At 36.1% G+C, this 19,712-nt stretch overlaps 1 protein-coding gene across 2 annotated transcripts in view; it reads right to left on the bottom strand.

Moving 5' to 3' along the window:
- VPS54 (VPS54 subunit of GARP complex) overlaps positions 1 to 13,491 on the bottom strand; it is a 76,689-nt gene extending 63,198 nt beyond the window's left edge. The window contains exons 1-4 of one of the 2 annotated variants that reach the window (XM_065890886.1): positions 13,333 to 13,491; positions 11,737 to 11,978; positions 2,754 to 2,832; positions 339 to 373 (exon numbers count right to left, since the gene is read on the bottom strand). In XM_065890886.1, the coding sequence (XP_065746958.1) occupies positions 339 to 373; positions 2,754 to 2,832; positions 11,737 to 11,978; positions 13,333 to 13,468 (492 nt within the window). In that variant the 5' untranslated portion in view covers positions 13,469 to 13,491. The remainder of the gene's footprint in view (positions 1 to 338; positions 374 to 2,753; positions 2,833 to 11,736; positions 11,979 to 13,332) is intronic. The other variant, XM_065890887.1, reaches the window with a different exon arrangement.
- Between the last annotated feature and the right edge of the window lie 6,221 nt (positions 13,492 to 19,712).

Raw genomic sequence — 19,712 nt, 5'->3', positions numbered from 1 at the left:
TGGACTCCTTCCCCAGAAAAAAAAAAGAAAAACAAAAAACACTCATCTATCACACATCTCTACAAAATTCTTCATACAAAGAAAATATCCCTAATAATTTGGAGGGGTAATAAGACCAATAAAATTATATTTTAAAATGAAAAGATTTAAACATATTTGTAGGTTTTGGTGATAAAGAAGAGATTGATCATGCAAAAGAGAGAGAAGAAAAGTAAGGAAGTCCCAGAAGAGGCAAAGTGGTCAAAGCATCAGAAAACAGCCCAGTGAAAGCTTCTTACAAGGCAAAATTAAAGATCAAATATTAAAAAGCTGTATTCTCATTTTTTAGGTTTTGTTACCTTAGGTACTTGCTCCAGATCTGTCCTGGATTTATCTATTTTAAAAAAGGAAAAGGGAAAATATGATTTTTTAAAACTTGTTTTCATTTTATTTCCATAAAATATATTTTGACAGATTCAATACTATACTAGGTCACAATTAAATAACGATTTAAGTTTCTTTCTTCAACAAATATCAAACACCTTCTGTATACCTAGGAGTAGGCAAAGCAGTGAGTATGTTTCAAATAATTTTAATCAATTGTTTAGTAGCAATAAAACAACTAAATGTATTCAAGTCTTTTTTAAATGGACACAGAAAGCTTGGTGCTATCTTATAGAAATGCTATTTTTATTGTTCAAAAGATCCACCATCCCATCCAGTATTTCCTATGATCAAAAAATTTTTTAATGCCGTAGTAGTTTTCTTCTTAGACATCTTAGTTTGTATCCTTTACAAACTTCTTGCAAATGAACCTCCTTTATCTTCGTCTCACCAATCAGATTTCAGACAAGGTACCCTCCTTTCCAAAACTAAGCTTTCTGTACTCAGACTCCATCCTCTCCTGCCTCTTCTCTGAGCTCGCATCAATTACCCTGCCTCTCCATATCTTTAACATTTTAATAGCTCTTTTCTCTCTGCATATAAACATGCTCAGTTCTCTTTGATTAAAATGAAGAAGAAAGATAAAACTCAGGGCCTAGAGTAGGTTGAGGCAAGGGAGAACCTCAGGTGCAAAATTTAAGGAAGCACTCACTCTCAGTATTATGCAGATACCTCTCTTGCCTCATCTAATCCTGGCCATGCAAAAACATTCTTCTAGCATAACTGCTAGTAGAAACAAACTAGAGGGATTCTGTTCCCTCTAGTCAATACCTTAACATTTCAAATCTTCAAGTCACATCCATATTGGCAGTCTCCACTTCCTACTCTTGTACTCACTCCTTAATACATAGTATTGAAATTTCTGTAACTACTACTCCAGTCTAAATGTTCTCCCTAAGATCTCCCAAATTGCCAAATCCACAGAGATTTCTCAGAGTGCAAACCTGATCTATCCCTGAAGTATTCTGACACTGTAGACTAATTATTCGCACTTCTTTGAAATTCTAATTACCTTCCATCTCTAAGGTGGAACTCTCTCTTGGTTGACTCTCCTATCTCTCTGACTACTTCTTTTTAGTCTCCTTCACAGGTACATTTTCTACTCCTTCTTAAATGCGACAGCCTCCTAGTGTTCTATCATCAGTTCTCTTCTCCTTACTACTCACATCCTCCTGGGTGATCCCACCTGTGCCCTTGTATTCAACTACCATGCTATCGTCTAGCATACTGTCTATGATAATGTCTATCATACTTGTATCTCCAGCCTAGATCTCTTTCCTGAGCTCTGGGTTGCATACCAGACTCCTCCTTCTATGCAAAACTTCAATTAAACCAGCCTCTATCTCCTCCAAACTTCCTTCTCCAATACTACCTCTCTCACCTAGCCAGCTGCCCAAGCAAGAAATGTGGGAATCATCCTTGAATCATCTTGCTCCATTACCAACAAATGACTGACCACCAAAACCTGTGCCTCCATTTCTGAGGCATCTCTTAAAGACCTAATTTCCTCCCTATCCTCATTATAACTGCTATAAGGAACACATGATTTCTCACTTGTATTACTGCAATAGGCTTCTACTATATTCTTGCCTCCAGTTTTATCATCATCTATAAATTTACTACCCACAACTTCTTTCACAGTGAAATATATAATCATAACTCTGATGTCTGGTTTAAAATATTTTGTAACTCTATATTGCTTTTAGAAAAGAAAAATGTCTTAGCATGATATACAAGGTTCTTCATGATCTGACTCCTACCTACTTCTTCAGCCTCATTTCTTGCTCCCAGTGGAGCCAGCATACTGAACTCTTGCAGGTCCCAGAACATGCTAATTTCCCTCTTGACTCTACGGCTTTGCATAAACTGTCCCCTTTCCTGAAATGCCTTTTTGCACATAAATATTTCTTGATAGTTAGTTTAAAACACAGACAATTCTCATCAACTCTAGTTTTTATAAAGCTAAGTTAGGAACTCTTTACAATATTACCATGCTGAACTTACTGCCTGATATACAGTGTTGGTTTGTTTAACCTTGCTCAGGAGACCATCAGCTTCTTGAGGACAGGGATTATTTCTTATTCATTTATTTTTAGGCAACAAGCCAAGTACAAAGCACCTGAATATTAAATAACTATTTGTTGAACTGAAGGATAACACTACCATCAGATCCGTGATTTTTCTCTTTAAAGCTTTTAGAAAAGATTATGATTGCAGGCTATAGAAATTTCACTAGAAATAAAAATTAGATATGATAGTCAACAAGGTCCCCAAATTAAGATTTTGTTCATTAATATTTATGCTATGCTACAAAGAGCACATATTCATACCATGAGTATGTAAGAGAGTCCTGTCAAAGGTATCTTTAGGAGGACAAATTTTCTTGCATCTCTCATGAATCTTCTCTCTCTAATAAAAAGACAAATAAATAATGTGATCAATGCTGAGTGGCAATATGAGTATTCAAAGCATTAAAATATTTAACAAAACAGAATATCAGAATATACCAAATAAGTTCTAAATTTTTCTAATATGAAATCACTAGCCTCTTGAACTTAAATACAAGTAACAAGTATGCTTAATAAACCAAATACCACTGAGATGTGTGAATGTCTATATACTTATACTCATCCCATTTTATACAATTATAGTAAAATCTCCATAAACTTAGAATGAAGTGGGAAAGCAAATCCTTATTTTTATAACAGAAATCAATTAAGAAAATAACTTTTTTAAAATAAGCAAGAAAATTTTAAACCTATATACCCAAGATCGAAAAACAGATTAGTAGTTAATACTTCCTGAGTCCAAAAGGAAAAAAGGAAAGACAGAAAGAAACCCCACTCTGAGTTCAGATTAGATGACCACTAACAACACTGTTATCTTCTGAGATACCATACACAGGACATATGGGAAAGTGGAGTGCGGTAAGGAAAAAACCCTGGGCTAATAGTATTAGCCCTGCAGTATTCTGAGAGCAGTTCTATCAGAAACTACAGGACTGTCTCCAAAGTGGCTGTACTATTCTGCATTCCTGTGCACAATGAATAAGAGTTCCCATTAGCCACATCCTTGTCAGCATTTGGTCTTGACAGCATTTTGGATTTTCGTCATTCTAAAGGACGTGTAGTGGCACCTCGTTTTAATTTGCAATTCCCTATAGACATATGATGTCAGGCAATTTTTCATATGCTTACTAGCCATCTGTATCTTTTCTTTGGTGTTCTTTGGTGTTCTTTGGTGTTCAGATCCCTTGTCCATTTTTTGTGGTGAAATATACACAACATAAAATTTACCAGTTAAAACCATTAGTGGAGGTGGCCAAGATAGTGGAGTAGGAAGACCTTGAACTCACCTCCTCCCACAGACACACCAAAATTATAACTATTTACAGAGCAACTATCAATGAGAACCTGAAGAATAGCAGAAAAGATTTTTCACAGCTGAAGACATAGAGAAGAAACTACAGCAAGACAGGTAGGAGGAGTAGAGGTATGACCCACTCACCTGGGTCAGGGACCCACAAATGGGAGAAATATCACAATTATAGAGGTCCTCCCCAAGGAGCAAGGGGTCTGAGCCCCACATCAGGCTCCCCAGTCTAGGGTCCTGTGCTGGGAAGATGAGACTCCAGCATGTGTGACTTTGCAAACTAGTGGATCTTATGTTCAGGAGAGCTGGAGAGCTATAGAAAACAGAGTCTCTGCTCTTAAAGGGTGCATGCAAAATCTCACATGCTCTGAGTCCGAGCCAGAGGCAGTTGTTTGAAAGGAGCTTGGGGCAGACCCACTGGACAATGTTGGAGAGTCTCTGAAAGAGGCAGGAGGCAACTGGGACCTCTCCAGGGAATAGAGATGATGGGAGCAGCCATTTTGGGAGCTTGTTGCACTGCAATAACACCAGTGCTGGTGAGCACCATTTTGGAATCCTCCCTCTAGTCTATTAGCACTAGGAACCCAGCCCTGCCCACCAGCAGGCCAGCACCAGCCCTGAACCCACCCGAGGCTGAACAGATAGCCATATGGGGCCCCAGCCCCACCCTCCAGAAGGCCCATGGCCACTGCATGAGGCACAGCCTCAAAGCCAATCAGGCTGGGGGCCAGCCATGCCGACCAGTGTACCCACAGTAGTTGGCCCCTCCACAAAGTAGGGCACATGCAGCCCCACATAGGGGCTACCCCTATAGGATATAGCTCTGGTAACCAGAGGGGAGCATGTTGCTGTGCCCCACAGGACATATCCTACTTAAGACCACTTCTCCACGATCAGGAAATATAACTGACCTAACACACAGAAATAAACACAGAGAATTGGGCAAAATAAGGAGACGGAGGTATATGTTCCAAACAAAGGAACAAGACATAACCTCAAAAAAAGAACTAAACCAAGTGGAGATAAGCAATCACCTCCACTAAAAAGTCAAGGTAATAATAAAGATACTCACCAAACTCAGGAGGAGAATGAATGAAAACTGTGAAAATTTCAACAAAGAGTTAGAAAATATAAAGAACCAAACAGAGCTGAAGAATACAATAACTGAAACTAGAAGGAATCAACAGTAGATTAGATGATACAGATCTCTTCAGCAGTCTCGAAGAGGAAGTAGTGGGAATCACAGAAGCTGAACAGAAAAAAGAATAAAAAAAAGTAGTTTGAGACCTCTGGGACAACATTAAGCATACTAACATTCACATTATAGGGGTCCCAGAAGGAGAAGAGAGAGAAAAAAATGGCAGACAACTTGTTTGGAAAAATAATAGCTGGAAACTTCCCTAACCTGGGGAAAGAAACGTATATCCAGGTCCAGGAAGCACAGAGAGTCCCAAGCAAGATGACCCAAAGAGGTCCACACCAAGACACATTAAAATGAAAATGATAAAAAAAAAAAAAAGATTATAAATACAGAATCATAAAAGCAGCAAGAGAAAAGCAACTAAGTATGTATGAGGGAACTCCCATAAGACTATCAGCTGACTTTTCAGCAGAAATTTTACATGCCGGAAGGGACTGGCAGGATACACTCAAAATAATGAAAGGAAATAACCTACAGCCAAGAATACTCAACCCAGCAAGGTTATCACAAACCTGAAGGAGAGATAAAGAGTTTAACAGACAAGCAAAAGCTAAAAGCTAAGAGTCCTGCACCACTAAACCAGCTTTACAAGAAATATTAAAGGGACTTCTCTAAGTTGAAAAGAAAAGGCCACAGCTAGAAATATGAAAAGCATATCCTATGATAAACCATAATGGAAAAGAATATTTTTAAAAGAATGTATATATACACACACACACATATGTATAACTGAATTGCTTTGCTGAACAGCAGAAATTGACATAATATTGTAAATCAACTATACTTCAATTAAAAATTTAAATTAAAAAAAGAAAAGTATTAAAAAAACTCACTGGTAAAGGCAAATATACAGAAAAGGTAGCAGATCAACCTCTTATAAAGCTGGTAGGAAGGCTGAAAGACAATAGTAGTAAAATCATCTATATCCACAATAAGTAGTTAAGAGTTACACAAAACAATAATATGTAAAATATGACGTCAAAAGCATTAAACGTGGGGGTGGGGTGTAAAAATGTAGGGTGGTTAGAATACGTTCAAACTTAAGAGCATCAGCTTAAAATAATCAGTGTGTGTGTGTGTGTGTGTGATATTTAAAACTCATGGTAACCAAAACCTACAAATACATACACACTAACTAATCAAAGATAACCAAAAACCTGCAATACATACACATACAAAAAAGAGAAAGGAACCCAAACATAACACTAGGGACTTCCCTGGTGGTCCAGTGGTTGGGACTTCAGGTTCAATCCCTGGTCGGGGGGCTGGGATCCCACATGCCTGTGGCCAAGGGGCCAAGGCACAGAATGGAGGCGGTGTTGTGGCAAATTCAATAGAGACTTTAAAAAAAAATGGTCCATGTCAGAAAAAAAAACTAAAACTCAAACAAACATAACACTAAAGATAGTCATCAAATCAAAAGGGAAGGGGCTTCCCTGGTGGCGCAGTGGTTGAGAGTCCGCCTGCCGATGCAGGGGACACGGGTTCGTGCCCCGGTCCGGGAAGATCCCACGTGCCGCGGAGCGGCTGCGCCCGTGAGCCGTGGCCACTGAGCCTGCGCGTCCGGAGCCTGTGCTCCGCAACGGGAGAGGCCACAACAGTGAGAGGCCCGTGTACCGCAAAAAAAAAAAAAAAAAAACAAAAGGGAAGAGAGCAAAAGAAGAGGAGAAAAAAAAACCTACCAAAAAAACAAGGGGCTTCCCTGGTGGCGCAGTGGTTGAGAGTCCGCCTGCCGATGCTGGGGACACGGGTTCGTGCCCCGGTCTGGGAGGATCCCACACGCCGCGGAGCGGCTGGGCCTGTGAGCCATGGCTGCTGAGCCTGCGCGTCCGGAGCCTGTGCTCCGCAACAGGAGAGGCCACAGCGGTGAGAGGCCCACGTACCGCAAAAAAAAAAAAAAAACTCACCAGAAAACGATTAACAATATGGCAATAAGGACATAAATGGAATAAATCCTCCAATCCAAAGACAAAGAGTGGCTGAATGAATATAAAAACAAAACCCATACATATGTTGCCTACAAGAGACTCACTTCAGACCTAGCCACACACAGACTGAAAGTGAGGGATGGAAAAAGGTTTTCCATGCAAATGGAAACCAAAAAAAAAAGAAAAGAAAAGAAAAGAAAAGCTGGGTAGCAATGCTTATATCAGACAAAGTGACTTTAACACAAAGACTGTAACAAGAGACAACGAAGGACATTACATAATGATCAAGGGATCAGTCCAAGAAGAAGATATAACAGTTGTAAATACATATGCACTCAACATAGGAGCACCTAAACACATAAAGCAAATATTAATGAGAAAAACTGAAGGTTATACAATAAAAGTAGGGGACTTTAACACCCCACTTACATGGTTGGATAGGTCATTCAGATAGAAAATCAATGGTCTTAAATGTCACATTAGACCAGATGGAACTAACAGATATGTAAAGAACATTTCATCCAAAAGCAGCAAAATACGCATTCTTTTAAATGCACATGGAACATTCTCCAGGACAGATCATATGCTAGGCCACAAAATAAGTCTCAAAAGGGACTACCCTGGTGGCGCAGTGGTTAAGAATCTGCCTGCCAATGCAGGGAACACGGGTTCAAGCCTGGCTCAGGAAGATTCCCACATGCCATGGAGCAACTAAGCCTGTGTTCCACAACTACTGAGCCTGCGCTCTAGAGCCCACAAGCCACAAGTACTGAGCTCATGTGCCACAACTACTGAAGCCCGTGTGCCTAGAACCCATGCTCGGCAGCAGGAGAAGCCACTGCACCGCAACAAAGAGGAGCCTCCACTCGTCACAGCTAGACAAAGCCCACACGCAGCAACAAAGACCCAATGCAGCCAAAAATAATTAAATAAATTTATTAAAAAGTCTCAATAAATTTAAGAAGATTGAAATCATATCAAGCATCTTTTCCAACCACAGGGCTATGTGACTAGAAATCAACTCCAAGAAGAAAAAATTCAAAAACACAAACAGGTGGAGTCCAAACAACATGCTACTAGACAACCAATGGGTCACTGAAGAAATGAAAGAGGAAATTTAAGAAATACCTAGAAACAAAAACATAAACATAACAATCCAAGATCTATGAGATGCAGTAAAAACAATTCTAAGAGGGAAGTTTATAGCAATACAAGCCTACCTCAGTAAACAGAAAAATCTCAAATAAATAAGCTAAACTTCCACCTAAAGTAACTAGAAAAAGAAGAAAAAGCAAAACCCAAACTTAGTAGAAGGCAAGAAATAATAAAGATCAGAGCGGAAATAAATAAAACAGAGACTTAAAAAACAAGTGAAAAGATCAATGAAACTAAGAGCTGGTTATTTCAGAAGATAAATAAAATTGATAAAGCTGTAGCCAGACTCATCAAGAAAAAGAGGACCCAAATAAATAAAATCGGAAATGAAAGAGAAGTTACAACTGACACCACAGATACAAAGGATAAAAGATTACTACAAACAATTATACACCAATAAAGTGGACAACCCAGAAGAAATGGATAAATTCCTAGAAACATACAATCTCTCAAAACGGAAACAGGAGGAAACAGAAAATATGAAAAGACTGATTACCAGTAATGAAATCAAATCAGTAATTAAAAAAAAAAAAACTCCCAACATACAAAAGTCCAGGACCAGATGGATTCACAGGTGAATTGTGTCAAACATCTAAAGAAGAGTTAACACCTATCCTTCTCAAACTACTCCAAAAGGGATGCTTCCAAACTCATTCTACAAAGCCAGCATTACCTTGATATCAAAATCAAAGACACGACAAAAAAGAAAATTACAGGCCAGTACTCCTGATGAACATAGATGCATGAATCCTCAACAAAATACTAACAAACCGAATTCAATAATACATTAAAAGGATCATAAAATATGATCAAGTGGGATTTAACCCAAGGGTGCAAGGATGGATCAATATCCGCAAATCAATCAATATGATAGACCACAATAACAAATTGAAGAATAAAAATCATATGATCATCTCAATAGATGCAGAAAAAGCTTTGACAAAATTCAACATACATTTATGAGAAAAACTATCAACAAAGTTGATATAATGGGAAAATACCTCAACATAATAAAGCCATATATGACAAATCTACAGCCAACATCATACTCAACAGTGAAAAGCTAAAAGCATTTCCTTAAGATCAGGAACAAGACAAGGATGTCCATTCTCGCCACTTTTACTCCACATAATACTGGAAGTCCTAGCCACAGCAATCAGACAAGAAATAGAAATAAAAGAAATCCAAACTGGAAAAGAAAAAGTAAAACTGTCACTATTGGCAGAATACATGATACTATATATAGAAAATCCTAAAGAAGCTACCAAGAAACTATCAGAACTAGTAAATGATTCAGTAAAATTACAGGATACAAAATTAACAGAGTCTATTGTGTTTCTGTACACTAACAATGAACCATCAGAAAGAGAAATGAAGAAAACAATCCCATTTACAACTGCATCAAAAAGAATAAAATATCTAGAAATAAATCTAACCAAGGAGGTAAAAGCCTTGTACTTGGGAAACTATAAGGCACTAATGAAAGAAACTGAAGATGACACAAACAAATGGAAAGATATACTGTACTCATGGACTGGGAGACTTAATAGTTAAAGTGACCATACTACCCAAGGTGATCTACAGATTCAGTACCATCCCTATCAAAATACCAATGGCATTTTTCACAGAACTAGAGCAAATAATTCTAAAATTTGTATGGAAACACAAAAGACCCCAAATAGCCAAAACAATCTTGAGAAAGAAAACCAAAGCTGGAAGTGTCATGCTCCCTGATTTCAAACTATACTATAAAACTACAGTAATCAAAACAGAAATGGCACTGGCACAAAAACAGACACATAGATCAATGAAACAGAATAGAGAGCCCAGAAATAAACCCATGCTTACATGGGTAAATAATCTATGACAAAGGAGGCAAAAATATACAATAGGGAAAAGAGCCCCTTCAATAAGTGGTGCTGGGAAAAATGGACAACTACATGCAAAAGAATCTAACTTGACTATTTTCTCATACCATATACAAAAATAAACTCAAAATGGATTAGAGACTTAAATGTAAGACCTGAGGCCACAAAACTCCTAGAAGAAATATAGGCAGTAACCTCTTTGACATCGATCTTAGCAAATTTTTTTTTTTTTTGGATCTGTCTCCTCAGGCAAGGGAACAAAAGCAAAAATAAACAAATGGGATTACATCAAACTAGAAAGCTTTTGCACAGCAAAGAAACTATCAATAAAACCAAAAGGCAGCCTTCTAAATAGGAGAAGATATTTGCAAATAATATAACCAATAAATGGTTAATATCCAAAATACACAAAGAACTCATACAACTCAACATCAAAAAAACAAACAACTCAATTCAAAAATGGGCAGAGGACCTGAATAGACATTTTTCCAAAGAAGACATACAGATGGTCAACAGACACATGAAAAGATGATCATTAATTATCAGGGAAATGCAAATTAAAATCACAGTTGAGATACCACCTCACACCTGTCAGAATGGCTGCTACTAAAAAGACAACAAATAGCAAATTAAAAGTCTTGGTCAGAAGGTGGAGAAAAGGGAACCCTGGTGAACTGTTGCTGAGATAAATTGGTACAGCCACTATGGAAACAGTATGGAGGTTCCTCAAAAAAGTAAAAATAGAACTGCCATAGAATCCAGCAATTCCACTTCTAGGTATTTACCTGAAGAAAACAAAAACACTAATTCTAAAAGATATATGCACACCAATATTCACTGCAGCATTATTTACAACAGCCAAGATAAGGAAGCAACCTAAGTGTCTATCAATAGATGAATGGCTAAATAAGATGTGGTATATATACACAATGGAATATGACTCAGCCATTAAAAAAAAATGAAATCTTGCTATCTGCAACATCAATGGATCTCGAAGGTATTATGCTAAGTGAAATAAGTCAGACAAAGATACTGTATGCTCCAACTTAACATGTGGAATCTATAAAACAAAACAAACAAACAAACGAAGCAAAAGGAAAACAGACTCACAGATACAGAGAATAAACAAATGGTTGTCAGAGAGGAGGGGAGTTGGGGGGTTGACAAAATAGGTGAAGGGGATTAAGAGGCACAAGCCTCCTGTTATAATATAAATAAGTCATGGGGATGTAATACACAGCATAAGGAATATTGTCAATAATATTGTAATAATTTTGTACGGGGACAGACAGTTACTTGACTTACTGTGGTGATCATTTCATAACATATGCAAATGTCAAGTCATTATATAGTACACCTGAAACTAACATACTATTGTACATTAACTAACTTTTTTTGTAATTACAAAATAAAAAATGAAACATTAGTAACGTTGACCATCTTTTCATGTGCTTATTGGTCATTTGTATATCTCCTTCAGAGAAATGTCTATGCAAGTCCTGTGCCCAATTTTTAATTGGGTTGTTTGTTTCTTATTGGTGTGTTTCACATTGATTCTTAGAACTATTAGGAATGTATAATTCTGAAAAATCATTACTGTAAGAGAAATATATTTACATATATCTAAGCAAAGAATTAAATACAACCCAGGACAATAGAATGTATATGAAAAGAAAAGAATACCATAGGCTCATCAAAGATTATTGGTCAGAAATCTATAATAAATCAAACTAGAAATATTTCTTTTACTTTTAACCTGACTATAACTAATTTCAAGATCAGATATTACCTGAGAGATTTCCTGTTGATATACTGTAAAATGTTCCTTGCTGATCTGTGGGAGGTAGAATGAAGGTATGACTTCAGTGTCCACAAAGTCCAATCCCCATGTTTTTGTGAAGAAGTCAGATTCTCTTTTTGCTAATCTAGGATCATTTAATGCTGCTGGGAGATTTACTTTGGAATGATATATAGTCCATCTATGTTGATCTGTAACTAGAGATGGGGCAACACATAAACTATTTGAATCACCTGCAAAAAGTAAACAAGAGAACTCTGTAAAGTAAGTTTTATGTTTGAAAGCACATTCTAGAAAAATAAAAATGCTTAGATTATACAAAGCAACTAAACTCTTCCTTCTATAGCAAATGCTTTAAGCTTCAGCTGTCAGCATCAACTGCCAAGAGGAGGAAAAACATGTACAAGATAAAGGATATGCAGAATTTGAGGGCTGTAGTTGAAGAGTGGGGGAAAGAAAGTCTTTCATTAATTTCTTTCCTTAATGTACAATTTATCTTTTTTTCAACATCAAAACTCTTCTACCTTCTACTGTATGTCTTCTATCCTTTAATACTCCAGGTTTTTTCCACAGGTAGGCCTTTTTTCTATTGTTTTATGGCAGACACACCTGGTTCCAATATCCTTTTTTTCAGCTTATAATTAGATAACCAAAATGCTGCTGTGACATTAACCATAGAGGAGAGAAAAATATACAGTCGGTTCTCATTATTCACAGTTTTGTTCTATAAAGTCACTGGAACATTTAATAAGCAAATACTGAACCTTTGCTCCTATGGGAAATACAGGGTTACGTTCCTGCAAATCTTTGCAACTTTCATCATCCAATCAATATATAATCTTGTTTTGTGTGTGTTTCTGTTTAAAGATATCTTATTTAATATATACTGTTCATTCATTAACATTGAACTCACGGCTAACACCACTATAACTCACACCTGAATGAAGCTTATGCAACATATGTATTTTCCTCATAAGACACAATATAGCCTTCCTGTGCTTAGAAACACTAGAAAGCACTCAGTACAACATTTGGAAACCATTTTGAACAGCAAAATCATCAACAAAAATACAAAAAAATGTGGCACTAAATAGACCACAAAAGGGACATGTGTTTACAGCATGAAAGCTGAAAGAAGGCAAAGTGTTGCTTAGTTCAACCTCAGGTGGGAACGTGCATATCAGGCGATTCAAATTTTTCACTCCTCTGTGCTTGTCTACAAATGACCACAAATGTGCCACAAGTATTGATTTAGGGGTTACAACTAAATTTTAGGAATTAAGCAAATTTGCAAATATAGAATCGGCAAATAATGAGGACTGACTGTACTATGTTTAACTGAAGAGCTTTCAATCTGTACCCTCATTTTCAAAACTTTTCTTTCAGTTTATATAAGTGACTTCGTTTATGGAAATGTATGAAAAGAACTATATTCCAATTTCTTAATCAACTTATTTCCAAATTATGTCTTTAGTTTTCATATCGTAAAATTTACTCTTTTGAGTTAAGTATATGATATCTGACTTCATTTAAAGATAAAACAAATCCTCAATAAAATTCCTCAAAAAACGGAAAAAAAGGTATTACCTGTGGGTTCCTTGGGACACACATCTGGCAGTGACTGCACAGGTCGAATGTGTTTTGTCGGGTCTACCTCTTTTTTAAAGAAAACATCACTGCTGCTTCCTTGAGGCACTGGTGAAGAACTGTGGCTTGAAGCCATTGCATAAAATCACCACTCAACTGAAAATGAGCAACAAATAATCATCAAGATACTTAATACAAATCAAAACTCATCTGTAAGTACTATACATGTCACAAAAATTTTCTTTCAAAAACAGACACATTATTTAAAATCCCTCAAGGTGTAAGTACATAATTTGAATACTCACTATTAATTGTGGGAGTCATTCACTATATTTAGTTTGCTAAGAAAGTTATTTGTCCTTGTTTAAAAAGTATTCTCCTCAAAGTGAAATATCCTTATTTAGTCTTTTATCCAAAGGGAAAATAGATACCAAAACTGTAACCAATATATATTAAAAATGAAAACATTCCATTCATTCAGCAAGTATATAATAATTACACATTATAGCAAAGTGGGTTAAGTGCATGGGTTTTTGAAATCTGACTGTCTGGGCTCATACCCCAGCTTCACTTACTAGCAATATAACCTTGAGGAAATTTACTTAATCTTTGTGTGTTTTACTTCATGAGTAAAAATGGAGATGAAAAAAGATCCCATCTCATAAACATTTTGTAAGAATTAAAGGAATGGATATACATAAAGCATTTAAAACAATGCCTGCCTCAAAGTTAGTGTTCATAAATGAACACTAGTTATCATTATGTTTACAATTACTATGTGACTGTCACTATATTAAATGTTTATAAAAGAAGTATCATTCTTCAAGGCACTTGCAATTACATTAGGTAATCAAAAAAATCAAAACCCTAAACAAAACACAAGTTAATCTACGTCTACACTTTTTAACAAGTAAGAAAAGAATTTGTGGGGCCAAGACAACATAATAAAGGCTACAATGTCAGCTAACACTTTACAAATGAAGCAGTACATAACCTGGATAATGAAGAACATGTATTATTTTACTATCGGAGGGTAGAAACTCATATTGCTGATCATATCAACCAAACAGCAGACATTCAACAAATACTTTTTAATGAAGGAATAAAGAAATGAACATAAACAGAAGCTTATAGTTGAAAAGGAACTTAGAGATCACCTAGTCTAAGTTCCCTGATACTAGAGATAAGTATGACAAGGCCTAAAAGGATTAGGTGGTTTACAAAGATACATGTGCTCTAACAAGTTTTTTAAAAAGCCAATTTAGGGAACCTGGTGAACAGAAAAGTAAGAGTAAGAAATAAAAGGAGAGATATAAGGCTAGGACTCGTGACAAAAAAGTCATCCCCTCTAGCTCCTCTATAGTTTGATGGAAAGCTAAAAATTACATTTCCCAGACTTCTTGTATACCTGTCTCAGTCCTTCTAACACAAAGGAAACACATCCAATTACACCATTCACTGAGACCATAAGAAACAAGCTGCTAAGAAAAGAACAAAGATAAATAACTTCCTCAAAGTTCCAGAAAAAGCAAAAAACAGCACGAACAGAGGTTAAGGGACATGGAATAATCGTAAGACTATGCGGAAACTGACTTGGCTGGAGTGAAATGTTTGCTGACAAAAATGCTGACAAAAGTACTGACAAATAAATCATATTTACACACACACACACACACACACACACACACACACACACACACACACACACAAAGACAGTATGGTCAAACTACAGGAGCCAGTAGAGGTTTGGGGGAAAAGAGTACTATGATGAAAATATCCGGGAAAATTAATCAGGGTATTGGTTTGAAAGCCATCACCGGCCCATTGCATTTATATCCATATATATTAAGTGTACAGTTGTTTCTGTATAAAAACATTTGCATATTTAAGAAGAAGAAACATTTAAGAATGTTTCCTAAGGATAGGAAACATTGATAACACAGAAGCCTGTACATTCAGTGCTTGGTAAAGACAATTCTACATGTGACATTAAGTCTGTTTAACTTTTTTGTTAATTTCATCAAATGAAATGGCTAAAATAAACACATTTTGACACTTAAAGAAGCAGGCTACAAATATATAGAAAATGTGTTTATGTCGAACACCCATTGCTTGATGTCAGATAAATTAAACATTGATTCCGACAATAGCACACTACAATTTCAATGTATTCTATTTACCATCATGTTGTTTTAACAGCAAAAAGAAAGCCTAATTGACATCTTAGGAATATAGAAATACTTGAGGAGATGAGGACTTGTGGAAAAACATTTCTAGACTCCTATAAGTTACTTCTATATCTGGGTGGGGAAATAAAAATGGCTTATTTACTCCTTAAAGATTCTGAATTGGGAAACATGCACAAGTTTTCTGTTTTTTTTCCCACACCCCTCCTAATTCTTATGAAAAGAGGGACAATCTCTAGTTATAAAGGGATTATGTACAATTAGGGTACTGCCTACATGGGTGAGCCCCAATTTCTATCCATCTGACTCTCAGATCCTCTCACCATCCTGTGTTTAAGATGATCTCCCCACAGTAAGAACCAAACTTTGTATTAATAACCACATAACACATATGACGCAGATACTTGGTAAGTGCAATCACTGGTAATAAAACATGGCAGATTTATTCACAAAGCATGGATGTACAAACAAATAAGCAAATCTACATGGCCTCTAAACCAAACAATTTCAACAAAGAAATAATCTTTCATAAGAAAGTTTTAGTGTAAGTGAAGAATAGTTTGTCTATCCAGAAAAAAAGAAACAAACAAAAAAACAGAATACAGGAAAAAGGAAAGCTCTCAGCACTAAATGTAGGCAACCCCCAATTTTTAACACTTCCACTTGTAACTACCATCTAGAAACAAATTGGGCATTTGACCAGTGGTCACCAATAATGAGAATCTATAAATAGATCCACCCTTCTTCACATGGTAACCTTCTCATAATTATATCATTACCACACTCAAATATTTTCTCTTGAAGTCATCTTTGGTTTCTTACACTTAGTCGCTGTTTATTTCTATTTTTGTACCAATCATACTGAAATTTTGGTTTTCATACAGGTCTTTCCTATTAGACTGTGAACTTCTTGATGTTTCCATTTTCCTGTATATTCTATATGCCTAACACAGTTCCTGGCACACAGAAAATATATTATAAATATTCTACAGATGAATGAAATGGGTAGTACGTAGAACAGATCAGAAGAGAGAAACATTAGTTAGATAACTACCAATAATCCTTGAGTGAGTAGATAGAAGCATGGGTCTGGGCTGATGAAGAAAGGAATAAACAGACTCATTCGTTCCAAAAGAAAAAAACTGCAAGGATGTGTAAATCAGAAACATTTGATTTTTCTTTCTTGTAGCTCAAAATATCTTTTTATGCTAAAAGTTAAGAGCTTCTACTTAAAAGGCCTAGAAGCACTGTCACTCCAGAAGCAATGAGCACACCAAGTGCTCAGACCCTGGTTTCTAAATACCATTCCCCACAAAGAAACAATGGTTCTTTAAAGAAATAGTTGACTCCAAACCTGAAGCACAGAAAGAACAATTTGATCATGAGAACACTTGTGTCAGAAAGCAAGGAAATGCTCTAAGACCAGTAGGATCTATCAAAAGGACCAAGGACCAAGTTAAAGGGCTCCCACTGACCACATTTAGGACAAGTTGAGCGCAGGGGGATGAGGAAAAGGGTGTGGAGTGGGAGAGGGGAAAGGAAATCTCTTATTTATAGAAGAATGCCAGTAAATGTGAATGACTGAAATAGAAAATTACCATTTTGTAACCCCCAATGTAAAAATCAATTTAGGCAAAAATCATCAATATATGCTAAAGCTATTAGGTGAAAGGCTGTTCAGAAACAGAAAATTCACCTAGTGCCAAAGTATTACCTCACAGACTACTTTGCAAGGCAAAGGGGAAAATGTATCTCTAAAATGGAAAGATCTGGCTGTCACCACCTTAATTAACTAAGTCATCAAATTTGGCATCATTCAGAATAATAAGACAACTTGATATTATGTGATTCATGAAATAAACATCATCGCCTATGAAGCATTCTCACCAAAAATGTTTAATCCAATCTAATCAAGCGTCTAGACCAAGGGTTAAGCCTTTTGTCCTGTGGATTCCTTTGGCAGTCTGGTAAAGTCTACAGAACCCTTGCCAGAATAATGTTTATAATGCATAAAATACATAAGATTACAATGGACAATTATACTGAAATATAGCTGTCAAACTATCTTCTTAAATTTTAATACAGTAATATTTTTGCTTGATTATGCAAATTTATCCTAATTTCTAAGCAATAAATGAGCATAAATATTTTGAGATAAATTTAATATGATATGAAAACATCTGAAATTTCTCTTGGTGACAAAGTTACAGGTACTGCTAATACCCCTGTGAAAGGTTTCTTACATTCACAATTAAAGGAAATGCTAAAATTCAGTTAGGGTATGGCTGCTCAACCATGGCACCACTGACATTGACATTCTGATCTAGATAATTCTCTCCTTGTACATTGTAGGATCCTTAGATGCATCCTTAGCCTCTATCCACTTGATGCCAATAGCAGCCTCACACCCAGTTGTGATAACCAAAAATGTCTTCAGGCAAAGCCAAACGTCCCTATGCGGGGGAAGAGAGGAGAGAGGACAAAAATCACCTCAGTTGAGAACCACTGAGTTAAAATAAAGATGTAATTTTTTTCCCCATCCAAAGTTCCGACTCCCTGTATTCTATTCACAGACCCTACAGAGTATGTGAACTGAGTTAAGTACCTTTGCTCTAGACCTACCTTCCAGTCTAAGAAAACAGAGGGGAGTAGGATAGTGAGATTTAAACCACAATATGGGGAAACAAATAAACTGAGAATATGAGACACTCCACAAGAAAACTGGCCTGGACACTTAGATGAATGTCATTTTTAAAAGCTAGGGAACTATTCTATATTAAAATAAATAAAGAGACAACAACTAAAGGCAATATGCAAGCCTTGACGGGATGCTCGTTAAAAAAGAAAAAAATGCCTCTAATACACTCTTGGAACAATTGGGAAATTCTGAATATGGATTGGATGTTATATGGGATTTTGGAATTATTATTAATTTTCTTAAGTGGATTGATGGTATTGAGATTATGGGAAAATGTCCTTATACTCAGGACATGAACAATAAAGTATTCAGGAATGAAACATGATGCCACCTACAACTTACTTTCAAATGATTCAGCAAAAAATACACACAGATAAACAAATATGGCAAAATGTTAAAAATGGTTTATCTAAATCAAGTACATATGACTAACATGTTCTATTCTTTCACTTTTCTGTATGTTTTGTAGTCTTCACAATAAAAAGTTGGGGGAAAGAAACTATATTTTTCAAACATTAAATAGATAAATAATGCAAAATATCAGAGAGAAGGAAAAACATTAAATTTGTAACTGTTAATCTGCCTGAAGATGGCATTCTTGTACAACTTCAAATATGGAGGAAAGAAAATCAATAAATTTCAATCAAGTTTTAATGCTGCAGAAGAATAATACCATATATAGAAACGAATTCCTTAGAAGCTGAATGAGAAGGCAGCTGAGATGGACAACCATTTACCACAGGAATTACCCAGATACTGAGTAAAAATCTCTTCCCTTGCTTCTACACTATATTAGCTGCTTACAGAGAACAATATTACAAAATCATTTACAGCCAACTCTGAAGTATGAAATTGCCTATTATAGGTAAAGTAATAGCAAGTCTTTTTTCCCCCCTCTACCAAAGTGGTTAACACAGATATACTAACTAATCATTTTATTTCCTTTCTATTCTTCAGAAGTGATACCCTACTTTATAAAACCTAAACTTGCCTGCCCTCTATCGGCCTTCTATCATACTGTGGTCCTCTAACTGGTCTCTGCTTTCAGTCTAGACCATTCTGCACATTGCTTTAGAATTAATCTTCTAGAATGTTTTCATTCTGTCATACTTCAGCTCAAAAACCTTTGCTTTCATTTGGAAAGTTATTCATTACTTTCCAAACAAGTGCCAAGTTTTACAAGCTGGTACTCAAGGATTTCTACAATCTGATGTTTACCTTCCTTTCTAGCCTGATTTCCTATTACCCATTGATAATCTCTATTCTGGATATGGTGGTCTAATTGTCCCTCTAATCCATCACACTATCAAGGCTTCCTTGTCTTTGTTAAGGCTGTGTCCTTCCTAGAATATTCATCTCATCCTTCTACCTATCCAATGCCTCTTCTTCCTTCAAAGGTCATTTCAAATTTCATTTCTAGATAACATATATTAAGAAAACAAATATACAAACACTCTAAAATATGAACAAAAATAACCTCAGCATTATTTTTGAGA

Source organism: Phocoena phocoena, chromosome 14 (assembly GCF_963924675.1).
Source record: "Phocoena phocoena chromosome 14, mPhoPho1.1, whole genome shotgun sequence".
Lineage (NCBI taxonomy): Eukaryota > Metazoa > Chordata > Mammalia > Artiodactyla > Phocoenidae > Phocoena > Phocoena phocoena.
This window is presented reverse-complemented; position numbering and strand designations above follow the sequence as displayed.